At 34.5% G+C, this 13900-nt stretch overlaps 1 protein-coding gene across 1 annotated transcript in view; it reads right to left on the reverse strand.

The window, feature by feature from the left end:
- Window positions 1-6984: 6984 nt before the first annotated feature.
- The window catches only part of LOC150096182 (uncharacterized), a 47424-nt gene continuing 40508 nt past the window's right edge, over window positions 6985-13900 (reverse strand). The window contains exons 16-18 of the mRNA XM_090409345.1: window positions 13585-13693; window positions 11083-11245; window positions 6985-7191 (exon numbers count right to left, since the gene is read on the reverse strand). Of these exons, the coding sequence (XP_090265471.1) occupies window positions 7154-7191; window positions 11083-11245; window positions 13585-13693 (310 nt within the window). The 3' untranslated portion in view covers window positions 6985-7153. The remainder of the gene's footprint in view (window positions 7192-11082; window positions 11246-13584; window positions 13694-13900) is intronic.

The raw sequence follows: 13900 nt of genomic DNA on the forward strand, positions 1-13900 counted from the left end.
CTACAAAATAAACAATCTAAAAACTCACATAAGCGTCTTTTTTTGCTTGTCCTATTATAAATTACGTAATAGTAAAATATAGGGGGTCGATAAAAAGTCAAGAAAGTCTTGAAGGGGTCGACGGGCAAATAACGTTGGCGATCCCTGATCTATAGTATTCACTGGCAACAGAAAATTCGAGTATATAATTTTAAACAACATTAAGCTATAATATTTTTTTAACAATGCATCGGACAATCTCGCTTAAAATCATGCATGACATTATTTTTGAATCGATATTGCATTCTATCTAGAAAAATTACCAAACAGAATTACTAGGATATGTTTATTCTCGTAGTTATTTTAGCTTTGAAGTAACTGCAATTTTAGTTGTGTTGTCATGTACACAGGGCATCTGAGTGGTGCAACTCAAAATATGTTGAAATATGAGATAGATTATTGAAACATATCCACCATTCTTCTGAAGAAATGGAAATAATGCTTTGAGTCGCAAAATATATAAACAGTTATGAAAAAAGCGAAGGAAGATTGCAGAAATATGTCTTACGGAAGTGAGTGAGTGAGATATGAGAATGAACAATTTGCAGTGATGGAATAAAGAAAACTATAAATGAAAAATATGACTTTTTTTCTCCCTCTTCATCTCAGAAATGCGTCTTTTTTTTCGCAAATTCCTGCTAATCCTAAACACACACAGTGAGAGACTTGGCCAACTCTGCTTGATAGCATCCATTGTCTTTTCCAAGGCCTCCTCATTTGGAAAAGTTGGTGGCTAAAATCTTATACTATTTCTGCATAATAATAATATATACACTCATTAGTAAAAATATTACCACCATTCAGATTGTATGTGGATCAGAAACAGGCCAGTATTGGTATTCTGGTATTATTGTTGTGATTTTAATGATATTCTCGTTTTAGTACTTCAAAAAATTCTCAAGCGATGGTTTAGACCAGCGGTCGGCAACCTGTTTGGAGTGAAGAGCCATTTTTTAAATTATATCTGTTAAAAAAAAATTACGGAGCCGTACGCAGTCATGAGCAACCAATGGTCTGCGAGCTGCATGCGGCCCTCTCAGGTTTTTTGTGCGGTCCAGTATTCGTTTTGTACGGCAGAATTAGTATATTTTAATTAAAAATCTATTTTATGAATGTTGATTTTTACATGTGGATTTATTTGTGCAGGTTAAAAAATTAAAATATACCTAAATAATGGAAAATAAATTAATACTTTCTTATCAAAGAAAAAGAAAATATTCTTTATGCGAATCGAATCGAGTATTTGATTTACTATTTAATTGCTCATTACTGCTTTTAATTTAGAAACTACATTGCAAAATATTATAATTAAATTATTTATTCAGTTTTTACAGTAACACGTTATCATACTTGTAAAACAGGGGTGGCATGTCACACGAAATTATATGATATTTTTAAATATAAAATAATAAAACAAAGATTTCCTCCTCCTTACAAAAAATAACATACCTTTTTCTTTAATTTTTTTTTAAAATTTAAAATATCTTCGTAGTGCGACTTTTGTTGTTGAACTTTTTGGGATAGTTTCTCAATATGCGGCGAATAAGCCGTAATTTTCATTTTCAAACATGACAAAAGAATTACGTTGTTTAGTTGGTTTCTCAACTTACTTTTAATAAAATTCATATGAGAAAATATTTGCTCACAGAAATATGTCGATCCCAAAATCGATAGAAGTCCAAATGAGTATGTTTGTAACTGAATGTAAGTGTCCGGTAAAGAATTCCACGTGTCAAATACAATCTGATCTTGCTTGTTAAGATCTTCTATTTCAGACCATTTGTGTTGTATTGCAAGGGTAGATTTTTGTCTTTCCAACCCAGGTCAGCTTCAAGATTTCTAAATTTTGAATTCCACAAATCCTTGGTTTTCAGGTCCTCTAACTCAAGTTGAAATGCAGCCTCATCAATTCCAGCAAAAGGTGAAAATTTTAATTCGGCAGGATTAATTTCAAGTGGTCGCAATAAAAATGGCAGTTGCCTTGTTCTTTCTAAATTCCTCAAATCTCCCATTAAATGCAGATCGCATATTTACCGCAATTTCTTTGAAAAAGGTTAAATTTATGGAATTATTATCAGCTTGTTCTTGTTGATATTTCTTCAGCGTAGGAAAATGTAATAATGTGCCTTTCTCTAAGTCTGTCGCAAGTATAATTTTTGTGCAACGAAATCACTCTTCTAAAAGCAAAACTGCTGTATTTCCCTTTCCCTGCAGCTTCTTATTTAGTCCGTTTAAATGGGAAGTCATATCCACGATAAAGTAGAATTTTTGCAACCAATGAGTATCTTCTCTAACTGTACATATTCAAGGTCTTTTTTGTCTTAGAAACAACTTAACCTCTCCAAGGCAGGTGGAAAATCGCATCAACACCGCACCTCTAGAAAGCCATCTTATTCTGTTATTCAAAAGAAGATCGGAATATTCGCAATTGATTTCTTTAATTAGTTCACAAAATTGCAGATGATGTAGCGCTCTTGCCATTATTTTATTAACAATTTCTACAATTAAATCCATCACTACTGTTATCTCTTTTATAACAGTTCATGCACAAAGTATCTCTTGATGGATTATGCAGTGAAAGAAAAACACGTCATGCAAAATTTGTTTTTTAAATAAAGAAACAAAACCTTTTTTTTTGTACCTTTCATGCTCGGCGCCTCATCGGTCGCAATAGATATTATTTTCTTAAGAGTTGCCTGTGACGAATCGCATGATTCGTCACAGGCATATATACTGCCTTTTTTCTTTCATCTCCCAGTGGATATGCTTTGTTAAATGTATCGTGTTTATTTTAAAAATGTCTTAGTATATTTGATTTGTTATTGTTTGAAAGCTTTTCAAGGCATATTAAACACATTGGAAATCCTGCTGTATTTGCTACAAATACGCAGGTTTCGGTCCATTCACATTTAAACTCCCAATTTTCTTGTTCTATCTTTCTCTTCTTTGCTGACATTTTAAATACTATAAAAATATTTTTTATTTTGTTAATATTTAATTTAATGTTACAATATTCACGTTACCTAACACAATCACCAGTAAATGAAACCACTGCAACGTCCACTACAAAACCTTTACTTATTTTAACAACGTGAGCAGATTTACAGACCACACCTGCACTATATGCGAAGACAATAGGCGCGTTCAGACAGGCAAGCGCTACATGTGCTAGTCTAGCGTGACGTATTTGGTTTAATAAATTAAAACAACATAAAACATAACTTAAGTAATTTTAATTGGCATGAATAATTAAAACAAATATTTGACAAATCAGTGAGTTTAGGAATTCTTGATTATCCATGATAATCCAAGACGAATGTCAAGAAGGATTATCGCGTATGATTTCAAAGAGTTCAAACATGGAAGTATTAAAATTTTCAACATCGCATGTACTATTTTCAATTGTAAAATATCCTTGACTTAATGTAAAAAGTCCTTGATTAAATGTAAAATGTCCTTAATTTATGGCAAATGCTATACTTAGGGTTTTTAGTTTCTAATTTAATAAATAACATTCATTTTATACGTGGCTTGTGCAGTATTACGCAACCAAATATATCGCTGAGTGTGAAGAGTGTACATATACAGCGTTATTAGCAGTTCAGAACGAACTTATAATGCTTCGAAATAAGTGTTATTATAGAATGTCGTTTAGGGACCTTTAGATTCCTTTATGATATTGAGAAACTACTTTTTCATTGAATGTTCTTTATTTTAGTAGCTTTTCTATTCTCATATGTATACACATGTGTACATATGAGAATAGAAGTACATACATATAGAGATCATATGAATCTTCGTTTTATTATTGTGTAGATAAGTACAATGAAATTGAAATAAAATTCTTATGTAATATTAATTTTTCACAAATTTCGTCCTAATCATGCTACTCTTTTATTACATTAAATTTGATGATACTACTCGTACATTTTATAAATAAAACGCAATAGCATTTAGTAACACTATAATAATATATTTGAATATGTTTACGTCGACGTATTATTAATTTACATATATACATTCTACTTTAAATTCAATATTCTATTAGAGGTTGCTTCCGATTTCTTATTTCTTCGCTCTACTGATCATTTGAAGATTCTTGTGCAGGGAATATGCAATGGCTCTGTAAGATACCTTTTATCTCCTGATAAAAGTAGACTATCCTTGAAACATTGAAAAGTAGACTATCTTGCTTGAGGGTACGGTGCTAGTCACTAAGCCTAATCCAATGTTTATTTCGATGTAAGAAGATAAGTATGTTGTAAAAGTATATCTGCCTGACGTTCAGGAGGATAAAGTTAGCGTTGTTAACTTCAGTAAGATTAGGAGTGAAGATTTTGTTTAATATTCTGTTGTGTAGATACTGTGTAATTTGCCAAGAACCTTTTTATAATCCTCCAGTTACAATTTCCATATCGAACTTTTGAGTATCCCAGTGCATAATAGAGAGTCTGTAAAATTTAAGGAATGCTATAAATTTAATGTGCATTCTACACAATGTGTTCCTTAGATTGCTTTAAATCGATTTGAAAGTTTTCCATTTTAAAGTATGATTCACGTATATGTCCAGACATTGGTAGATGTAAAGCCTCTGAATAGTTTTGCAACTGTAATAATTTCTGGGGTCGCAGGGAGAAGTATGATATTTAATCGGCGGGATTGATTCTCTAATCTTTTATCTAATAATTTATCTCAGCTCAAATGAGATAAATTTACTTTTCTAGAGGTTCATTTTGATTTTGTTTTCACTGAACCATGTATGCAGCTTTAATACTTCGGGTTCCATGTTCGCTATAACTAAAAACAGAGGACATTTATATAATCAAAGTAAAATAGTCCTAGAAATGAGCCTTGAGGAACTCCAGTTTTTTTTTTTTTTTGATGTGGCATTCAGGGCGTTTATTCCTTGCCATCTAATATTTTTTAATGAGTTTGAAACCATATGTGACAACTGTCTCTGATTTCGACAGTGTGCAGGTGTTTTAAAAGAATAGCATAGCATTACACATACATCGGCTCAGAAAATTTTAGACACGCTTCTTCAGTGTTACGTTTTTCAAGAATCTGTACTGATTTTTACTGAAAATGAATTTTTGAGAAAACTAGCAGAATAAAAATTTCTCTGTAGTTTGGGTAATTATGATTGTTTCTGTTTGTAGGTCTTTTATGAATTTACCAGTTGAGAAGGTTTTGCGATATGAAATATTGGATGGCAATTAGTAAAATTTGTATCATTTTTCCTGTTATTCCATAATATCCTACAGCTTTGTTGATGTTAAGTCTGCTTACCATTAATTTTCATATTTCGAGATTTAGGGCTACATATCAAGCCGTATGAAACGTTATTTGTCTGCAAAAATGTGATGTTTCATGAAAATGTGTGATGACAACAAGGAAACGTACGAGGAATCCTAAGGAGAACAATACCACCAAAGTGTGCTAAGAAGGGAGCATGGAAATTTCGGTATTCGTTTGTTGTGGGAACCATCATTCCGATAGTTCGAAAGGTCTGCATAGTTCCGATCACTAGAAGAACGCTACTAACGTGAGCGACGTAAAGAGCCAAAGTGCTGCACTGTCTTGATTTCTGTAGCAAAGCAAAGAAAACGTCAGCCATTGCTCTCACCAGTGCAGGCTATACCGATGTAAAAGACGTCGCGATCCGTCCTACGAGAGTTGGAATTTCGTAGTAGGGCGCGAAAAATCACTGTTTATTCCGTTTCGATCGGATGAGTGAGTGTGTAGACGTGATGACTGATTTAAGCCTAACTACGTCATCTCGTCTATAGTTTGGTGAAGAGGATGGCTCTTTTTCCTGGTACATCCGGGTTACTGAAAAAGTAAAGCTGCCATATTATCAACAATTATGGTGATATTACTCAACTGTCGACATGCTTTTTCATATGACAATGCACCATATCATACTACATGTGGCATTACGCTATATGATATAAGAAAAATATTTATTGGATTCAAGACAGTTCTCTCATCACAATGGAACAGTTTTTTTGGAGAATTGGCGCAATTTCTAGGATTCATACCTGTGAGCTCAACATTAAGTCCGTTCCTCTTTAACAGTGTGATGGAGGTGGTGACGGAGGAGGTGAGAGAAGATGCGCCTTGGACAATGTTGTATGCGGATGACATCGTGCTGTGTGCAGAATCAAGAGAAGAAGTGGCAGCTAAACTGGAAAGATGGAAGAAAGTACTGGAAAAGAGGTATGAAACTTAACAGAAGTAAGCAGAGTATATGTGTTACAAAGTGGATGGCAGCCAAGAGACAGATCTGGAGCTGGAAGGATATGTCATGAGGAAGTTTACAGACTTTAGATACTTAGGTTCAACAGTGAAAGAGGATGGAGAGGCTGAAAAGGAAGTGGGATGCAGGATGGAGGAACTGGAAAGAGAGAGAGAGAGAGAGATGGGTGGATGGATGGAGTGTTATGCGATAAGAAGAGGGTGCCGATCAATCTAATAGGCAAAATCTGCAGGACAGTAGTGAGACCAGGTATGGAATCTGTGGCTCTGAGGAAAAATAATATCAGCTGGAGGGAGTTAGCGGAGATGAAAATGCTCGAACACACAAGAAGCAAGGTCGAGATGGTTTGGTCATGTGATGAGGAGGGAGGACTAGTATGTGGGAAGAAAGGTCATGCATTGAATGTGCAGGGTGGGGAAGTGCTGGCGGCCAAAGAGGAGATGGAGAGAATTGATGGAGGAGGACTTGAGGATGAAAAATTTAGATGTATTTACAGCCCAAGAGAGGAGGATATCGAGGAGACTCACTAAAAGTAGCTGCCTTACTTAAGTGGGAAAAGCGGTGGAAGAAGAAAGAACAGATGACTTGAGAAGTGAATTGAATATCAGTATTTATTCACGTAATTGCTGTGACCATGGTGTAATTGTAGATAAATATTTCTGTGAAATTAGTTACACACAGAACAATTGAAAATAATTCGGTTTATTTCAGTTTTGACATTATACAACACTGGATTGAATTTATTTCAGTCGGTCTTTGATAATTCCATAGAAAGGTTTATTCCAATCATTACCACGTCTGACCTTTGAGAATTCCAGAATTCCAGCATCCAGTATAAGGGTAGATCCTCGATTTTCAGTTGAAGAGCTCCTCAGGCTTGGTTATTCCAAGAACTACAAAATGTATATATATATATATATATATATATATATGGGGCATTTAGGATGAATAGCATTGAAAATTCTATTTGTAACCAATTGTAAAATTGTAATCAATAATTTTCTGTATATACATCAAGCCTGCAGGTTTTATTAATGAAAATGAAATCAACACTTTTACGTAATTGGAGCTGGTAGCTGTTTAAATTCGATTTTTAATTTTCCACGTGTCGGAAGTGATATCTGTCAGTGAATTACTTAAGAAACTGAAAGTTATTGGTTACAATAAATAAAAGGATAGATTAATAATAAATACACAGACAGCTTTCCGTAGTCAAAGTGTAATCGTCAAACTTATAACAGATGAAAGTGCAGTTTGTTATGTTACACATGACCACTGATCCTTTGTTGCTCGTAGTATTCGAATGTCGTACAGGGTGGCCATAAAATAACTTTCCCTCTTTGGAGGTATCTGTAGCTAAAAACAATAAACGGAATGAGACCAAACTTTATATTGAGACTTTTGAAGGGATGGGGAGATGATTTCTGCGAAAAAATATTTAGTACCAAAAGTGGCCGGTAGGGGAAATTTTTGCGCTGACGGCGCCGAAAACAAGCCGATAATTACATTATAGGACTATACTTTTTTGAGCGTATTACCCCTACAGTTCCTGTAACCTGCTACATTACTGGAGAGGTTTATCGACGAATGCTGGAAAATTTTGTCATTCCTGCATTGCAGCAAAGACAATGTTTGAACTCCATAATTTATTTCTTTATGACATAATTATTTTAATTAAGTAATTATTAATTAATTAATTAATAATTTATTAATTTTTGCATGATGAGCACTGCCACACATTGAACGATCAGTACAGCTCCTTTTACGACAGCATTTAAGTAATGAGAGGGTTATCAGTCAGTTCTTTCCGACGGCACGGCAACCTCGATCCCCGGACATCATTCCTTGCGACTTTTGGCTTTGGGAGTATTTGAAATCCGTTGTGCATGTTGGTGGCGTTCCCAACTTGCATGTCTTGAAAGAGAACATAAAACGGGCTGTTCTGAACATCGAATCTGACTCCTTAGGCTCAGTTGCAGAGCATGTCGCGCACCAGATGCAATTTGTTGTAAACAAGAAAGGTCAGCACATTGAAAATCATGTGTGTAGTCCAGGGGACCCTGATTCTGATGAATAAAACATGATTTCCTGTGAGTTCAATCACTACATTAATTTCTGTGTCTCTCGCAAGTTGTTGTTTATTTTAATTATTATTATTACAGTGTTATTATTCTTATTATCATTGTAACGCGTAACATATACAGCTGGAATGAGTGACGCGACTGTCGCTTAACTGTCGAAATTTTATTATTCCATTTTATCTGCCTCTAATGTAATTATCCGCTTTTTTTCGGCTCCGCCAAGTGCCAAAAATTTCCCTATCGGCGACTTTTGGTACTAAATATATTTTTTCACAGAAATCATCTCCCATGTCTCCAGAAGTCTCAATATAAAATTTGGTCTCATTCTGTTTATTGGTTTTAGCTACAGATGCCTCCAAAGAAGGGAAAGTTATTTTATGCCCACCCTGTACATTCGGACTGCTGAGTAGAAGGGTAATGTGTCTATGTACCATCATGTAACATCGAAACGTATTATTCTATATAGTAAAAGAATAAGAAGATCAAAATACATCTACGCACAAGACCAATGTGTTCGTAATCTATATGGTCTACATTATTAAGGAAATTACATGAGGTTTCCCAAGATGGATAGTACTGGGAATGTATACGATGTTAACCTGTCAAATAGAACCTGATATGACCACGATCCAATTTACATAACGGCTACGATTAATTTGGCATGAGAAGCAGCAAAACAAAAACCAAAAACACTGAATATATTTGGCAAAATGAAAAACACGAACGTCTTTTTAAATGGTCAATGTATAAATTATGCAATTGAATTTTAAGTATCGTTTAAGTTTTGATTTTAGATAAATGGAAAGGTAAAGATAGAAAGAGAGAATGGAATAAGTAATAGTGACATAATACAGAACAGAGACTTTTTAAGAAAGTTACAAACTACCAGCATAAAACGCAATATGAAAAGGGCATATGTAAGCGAAGATAGCAGGAAAGAATTTGCTGTTATCTGCAAAAATAAGTACTCAAACTTATACAAGAATGATATGCACATTAAAAAAAAATGGTTGATAACATATTTTACGCAAAAGTAGCACAAAATAGTTCTGCTTCAGAACACAAAGTAAGTTTTGATAAAATTAGAGAAAGAAAATTGTTCACACCACATCATCACATTGGAATTATGCTAAACTGAAACCAATATTTCACAACTCAGATTCTCATTATCATAATATTGATGGTGACAGTATCAATGCAGAATAGTTCACGATATAATGAAATGAAGTGTTTAATATAATTTTAGATTAATCGCTTTTTAGAATCTAAATCGAATGTGCATGGGAATAATAACATATAAAAATTTCAGATCAATACTTGATCTGAAATTTTTATGTTTCCATATAAAAATAGAGGACAATCGTATGGGCAAGATTCATCGCACCATGCAAGGAGTCACATGTAGCGAGTACAAATTGTAGGAATATGATGCTCCCGAGTCTATACAACAGACTCCAGGTGAAATGGAAACTGAATGAGTCTGAATGGTGGTTTGTCATCGGGCGGATGTAGCATGCCATTTTCGGCAAATTGATGCAAAGTGGTCAAAAATTAGAGATATCATACTGAGATGGAAGCGCAGGTAGTTAATGGTTGACCGGTGTCAGTCTTCAACTGTTGTATATATATATATATATATATATATATACAATATATATATGCATGTGCATGTGAATATATATATATAATGTGCATGTGCATGTGAATAATAACATATAAAAATTATTATTCACATGCAAATGTGAATAAAAATTATTATTCACATTTTTCGGGCAGATAATGCGCATGAAGGTGTCTGTTGATATGCGTGGGTTTTTTACAAATAGAAGTCTTGGATTTTATGACATACGTGTGAGTTTGGTATCCAGGAACCGGAGAGAACTTTCAGTTCCAATTCCTAGGTTAATGGTATTCTTGGTTGTTGAGACGTTTTACGAACTCCTTTGATGAATCTGGTCCATGGCTCCAAATTACGAAAACATCATCGACGTACCGCTTTCATAATCCTGGCATTAATGGGACGGAAATGAATGCTTTTTTTCCTGAAAGGTTTCTGAATAAATATTTGCAAATCTAAGAGATAATAAATTTTCGATGGCAAGCCGAAGTTAACAATTGACTCCTCTTGTTTAAGCACATTGGTAAAGATGGAAATAACATCGACACTGAATAATACAATAACAATATGGCACAACTGCTAACGACAGACATTTATGAAATTCAAGAAAGGGATCCTAATCTTGAACTTCATAGTCGAACTAACAGTCTCCCAAAAACCGCTACAGAATTCCCTAAAAGTGTTATAGCGACTATATATTCTTAATTTGGAGTTCGATGATGTTTTCTTAATTTGCAATCATGGGACCATATTAAAGGAGTTTCTGAACCATTTCAACAATCAACACCCAAGAATACATTTTACCTCAGAATTGTAAGTTAGTGGTTTGCTCCTGTTATCAAGTTCATTTATAGCTTTGATTCTCTTCTGATGTACCTTTTGTTTATTCCTGTTTTCATGTTAGTTTTCAGCTTAGAAGACATCATCCGATGAAGTCTTCTAAGAAGAAGAAAGTAGTGGTGTATTTAAATAAAAAACAGTATTTTTTATTTTGGTATATCTCACTGCTCCCTTCATTAAATTTCTTTAATAATATTATATATCTGAGTAAGTTGAAGTCACTAAATAAAAGAAAGACATATTACCTTCGTTGAATTTGGCAAGTAGTTCTTTTAAACTTTCTTTGAAATCGTCTCCTTTCAACGTAGCTATATCTGCTAGCTGATTAATGCAATCGGTCAGCATTTGTCGTACATTTTCTGTCACCCTTATAGTCCATCCGTTTATTGAGTCGAGTAATAATATAATCTGTGGGTAAGAGGAAATGAAAGAATTTAAATAACAAGAAATAAACGATTGTCTTATATTATCTCGCGACATTTGAAAGGGAGATAAATAGAACTCTGTTAATACATAAATTATAAATAACTCTATATTAAGGAAAATCTGATTTCAGTAACATGCCTTCAATGCATTGAGCTAAAAGTCCTGAAAGTTGCTGCCCTAGAATGTTCTATACTACCTTAAGACCGAAAGCTCGGGATGTCAAGAGAGAATATGGCATTTACTGAGTATGCATAATAGCATCAACCCATTGATTTTTTTTTGTACTTAAGATAATTCGACAATGAGTAACTTAATTAAATTAAACTATAATTGTTATACGAGGATTGGTCGATAAGTCCGTGCAAAAATGAAGAAAAGATAATATTTTTGGGACAAACATTTTTTATTTTTCAACATAGTCTCCTTTGAGGTCCATACACATAGTCCAACGATGCTCTAGATTTTTGATCCCGTCCACATAGTATGATTTGTCCAATTTTTCAAAATAGGCAGTCATTTCGGCAATGACCTCATCATTTGATGAAAATCTCTTTCCTGCCACCCATTTTTTAATCTCTGGAAACAGATAGTAGTCCGAGGGAGCCAAATCTGGAGAGTAGGGGATGGGGGGATGCGAAAGTCGTAGCGTAATTCGAACAATATTGCAACACTTCACACGTTGACGGTTTTGATCCAGTGTGAGCAAGCGCGGCATTCATCTTGCGGATAGTTTTTTCATTTGTAAATGTACATGTAAAATATTATGTACGCGGTCATTTTAGATGCCCACAGCCTTCGCAATTTCACTTTGTTTTCTGAGCCGATTTGCCTTTCAAAAGAAAATTAATCACTACTCGAAATTCTTTCTCATCCATTCTTCACAAATCACGGTACTTCATCGATTTAAATGAATGACAAACACAGAGTAATAGATCTATCTGACCGAAACTTAGTTTGTGATCCTCCAACAGTTGCCAGCAACTGCAAATAACCTCAATACATACTAGTGGCGCGATCTCTTAGATTTTGCATGGACGTATCAAATAGCCCTCGTATAAGTTAGAAGTGAAAGTATTATGTACATTTCTATAGTGTCTTGTTATTCGTTGTTTTAATACGATGCCCAGTTATTGCAAGCTAACACGTTACAAATCTGTAACAAGAACAGTTAGAATCGGACACTTCTATGGTACAATGCCAAAGTATTACGAAATATGTTTATTCCAGGGATTTGAAGTTCTGCTTCACTTTTAATAATGACTGAAGGCCTTCTGAGTCACATCGATGTGAGCAGATGAGAATGACACCTCTGACATGCTTTCTATTTATGAATATCTAATGACTTATTTATCTGTGTTTTGCGACAAACACTAAATTTTAGTTCGTTTTAGGCAACATAATAGGCTACTAATAAAAAAATAATCACCTAACGCCTTTTTGTTCCCTTGTAGGGAGTAGGCGAGGCCGTTTAGCCCTATCTAACATACACTAAATAGTTTATTACGTTTCTTATTTTATTTATGCACACATATATACCCATAGACGTTTACCTTCTTGTACACAAGTTTAGGCATAGAAACGCCATCTACCGCCGACCACTAGTATTTCCAAAGAGAATCATAAACATCCATGCCCACGGCGGGATTCGGACCAGCAGTTTTGGCTGGAGAGCGGATACGCTAACCACTCGGCCAGCCAGGATGGCATTTATAGATATTTTACTTTTTAAACCCAATTAAGTTGATGTCTTTTTCCCTTTGTTCATATTTGTCTTCTTTCGAACACTTTCGGCCGTTTGTTTCTACATCTAATGTTAAAGGGATCTTACATGGCACAAGTATTATACAATTTAGAAACAAATGTTCAAGAATGTCCGTTAAGCAAGTCTTTAATACTTAATATTTAATTTAATATCTTTAATCTTCACTCCATATTTCAGTAACAAAGTTATAATTCTGGTATGCTTCAATGTTCGTGAAATCCTTCGAAATTTTTCTTCGGCCAGAAAACCACCCATTCGCCAATTTATAAATATATCAAGATACTTTACACACACACACACACACACACACACACACACACACACACACACACACACACACACACACACACACACACACACACACACACACACACACACACACACACACACACACACACACACACACACACACACACACACACACACACACACACACACACACACACACACACACACACACACACACACACACACACACACACACACACACACACACACACACACACACACACACACGCACGCACGGACACACGCACACACACACACAATAAACACTTACTGGTTTTATGGCAGCCGCTGCGATAAATTCAACTTTGCTTGCAACCTCAGTGAATAAATCCAGAGCCGTTTTCAAGGATTTCTCAAAGAAACTTTGAACGAAATCTATACTATAAAGAATAAGGCTTCATATAATCAAATGCATACATAATTAGTATTTTTATTATTATTTATTTATTTTTACTTCTCAGGACGACTGTTCCAAAATATCAACTGTTTAAATAACATGGTAATGATAAACGAAGCTCTGAGCATAAACTGACCTCATTATTATATCAAATTTAGGTATGTAACAACTGCGTTTCGAAAAACAAATT

Source organism: Typopeltis vanoorti, chromosome 19 (assembly GCF_054136105.1).
Source record: "Typopeltis vanoorti isolate ZY-2024b chromosome 19, IOZ_Tvanoo_1.0, whole genome shotgun sequence".
Taxonomy (NCBI): Eukaryota; Metazoa; Arthropoda; class Arachnida; order Uropygi; family Thelyphonidae; genus Typopeltis; species Typopeltis vanoorti.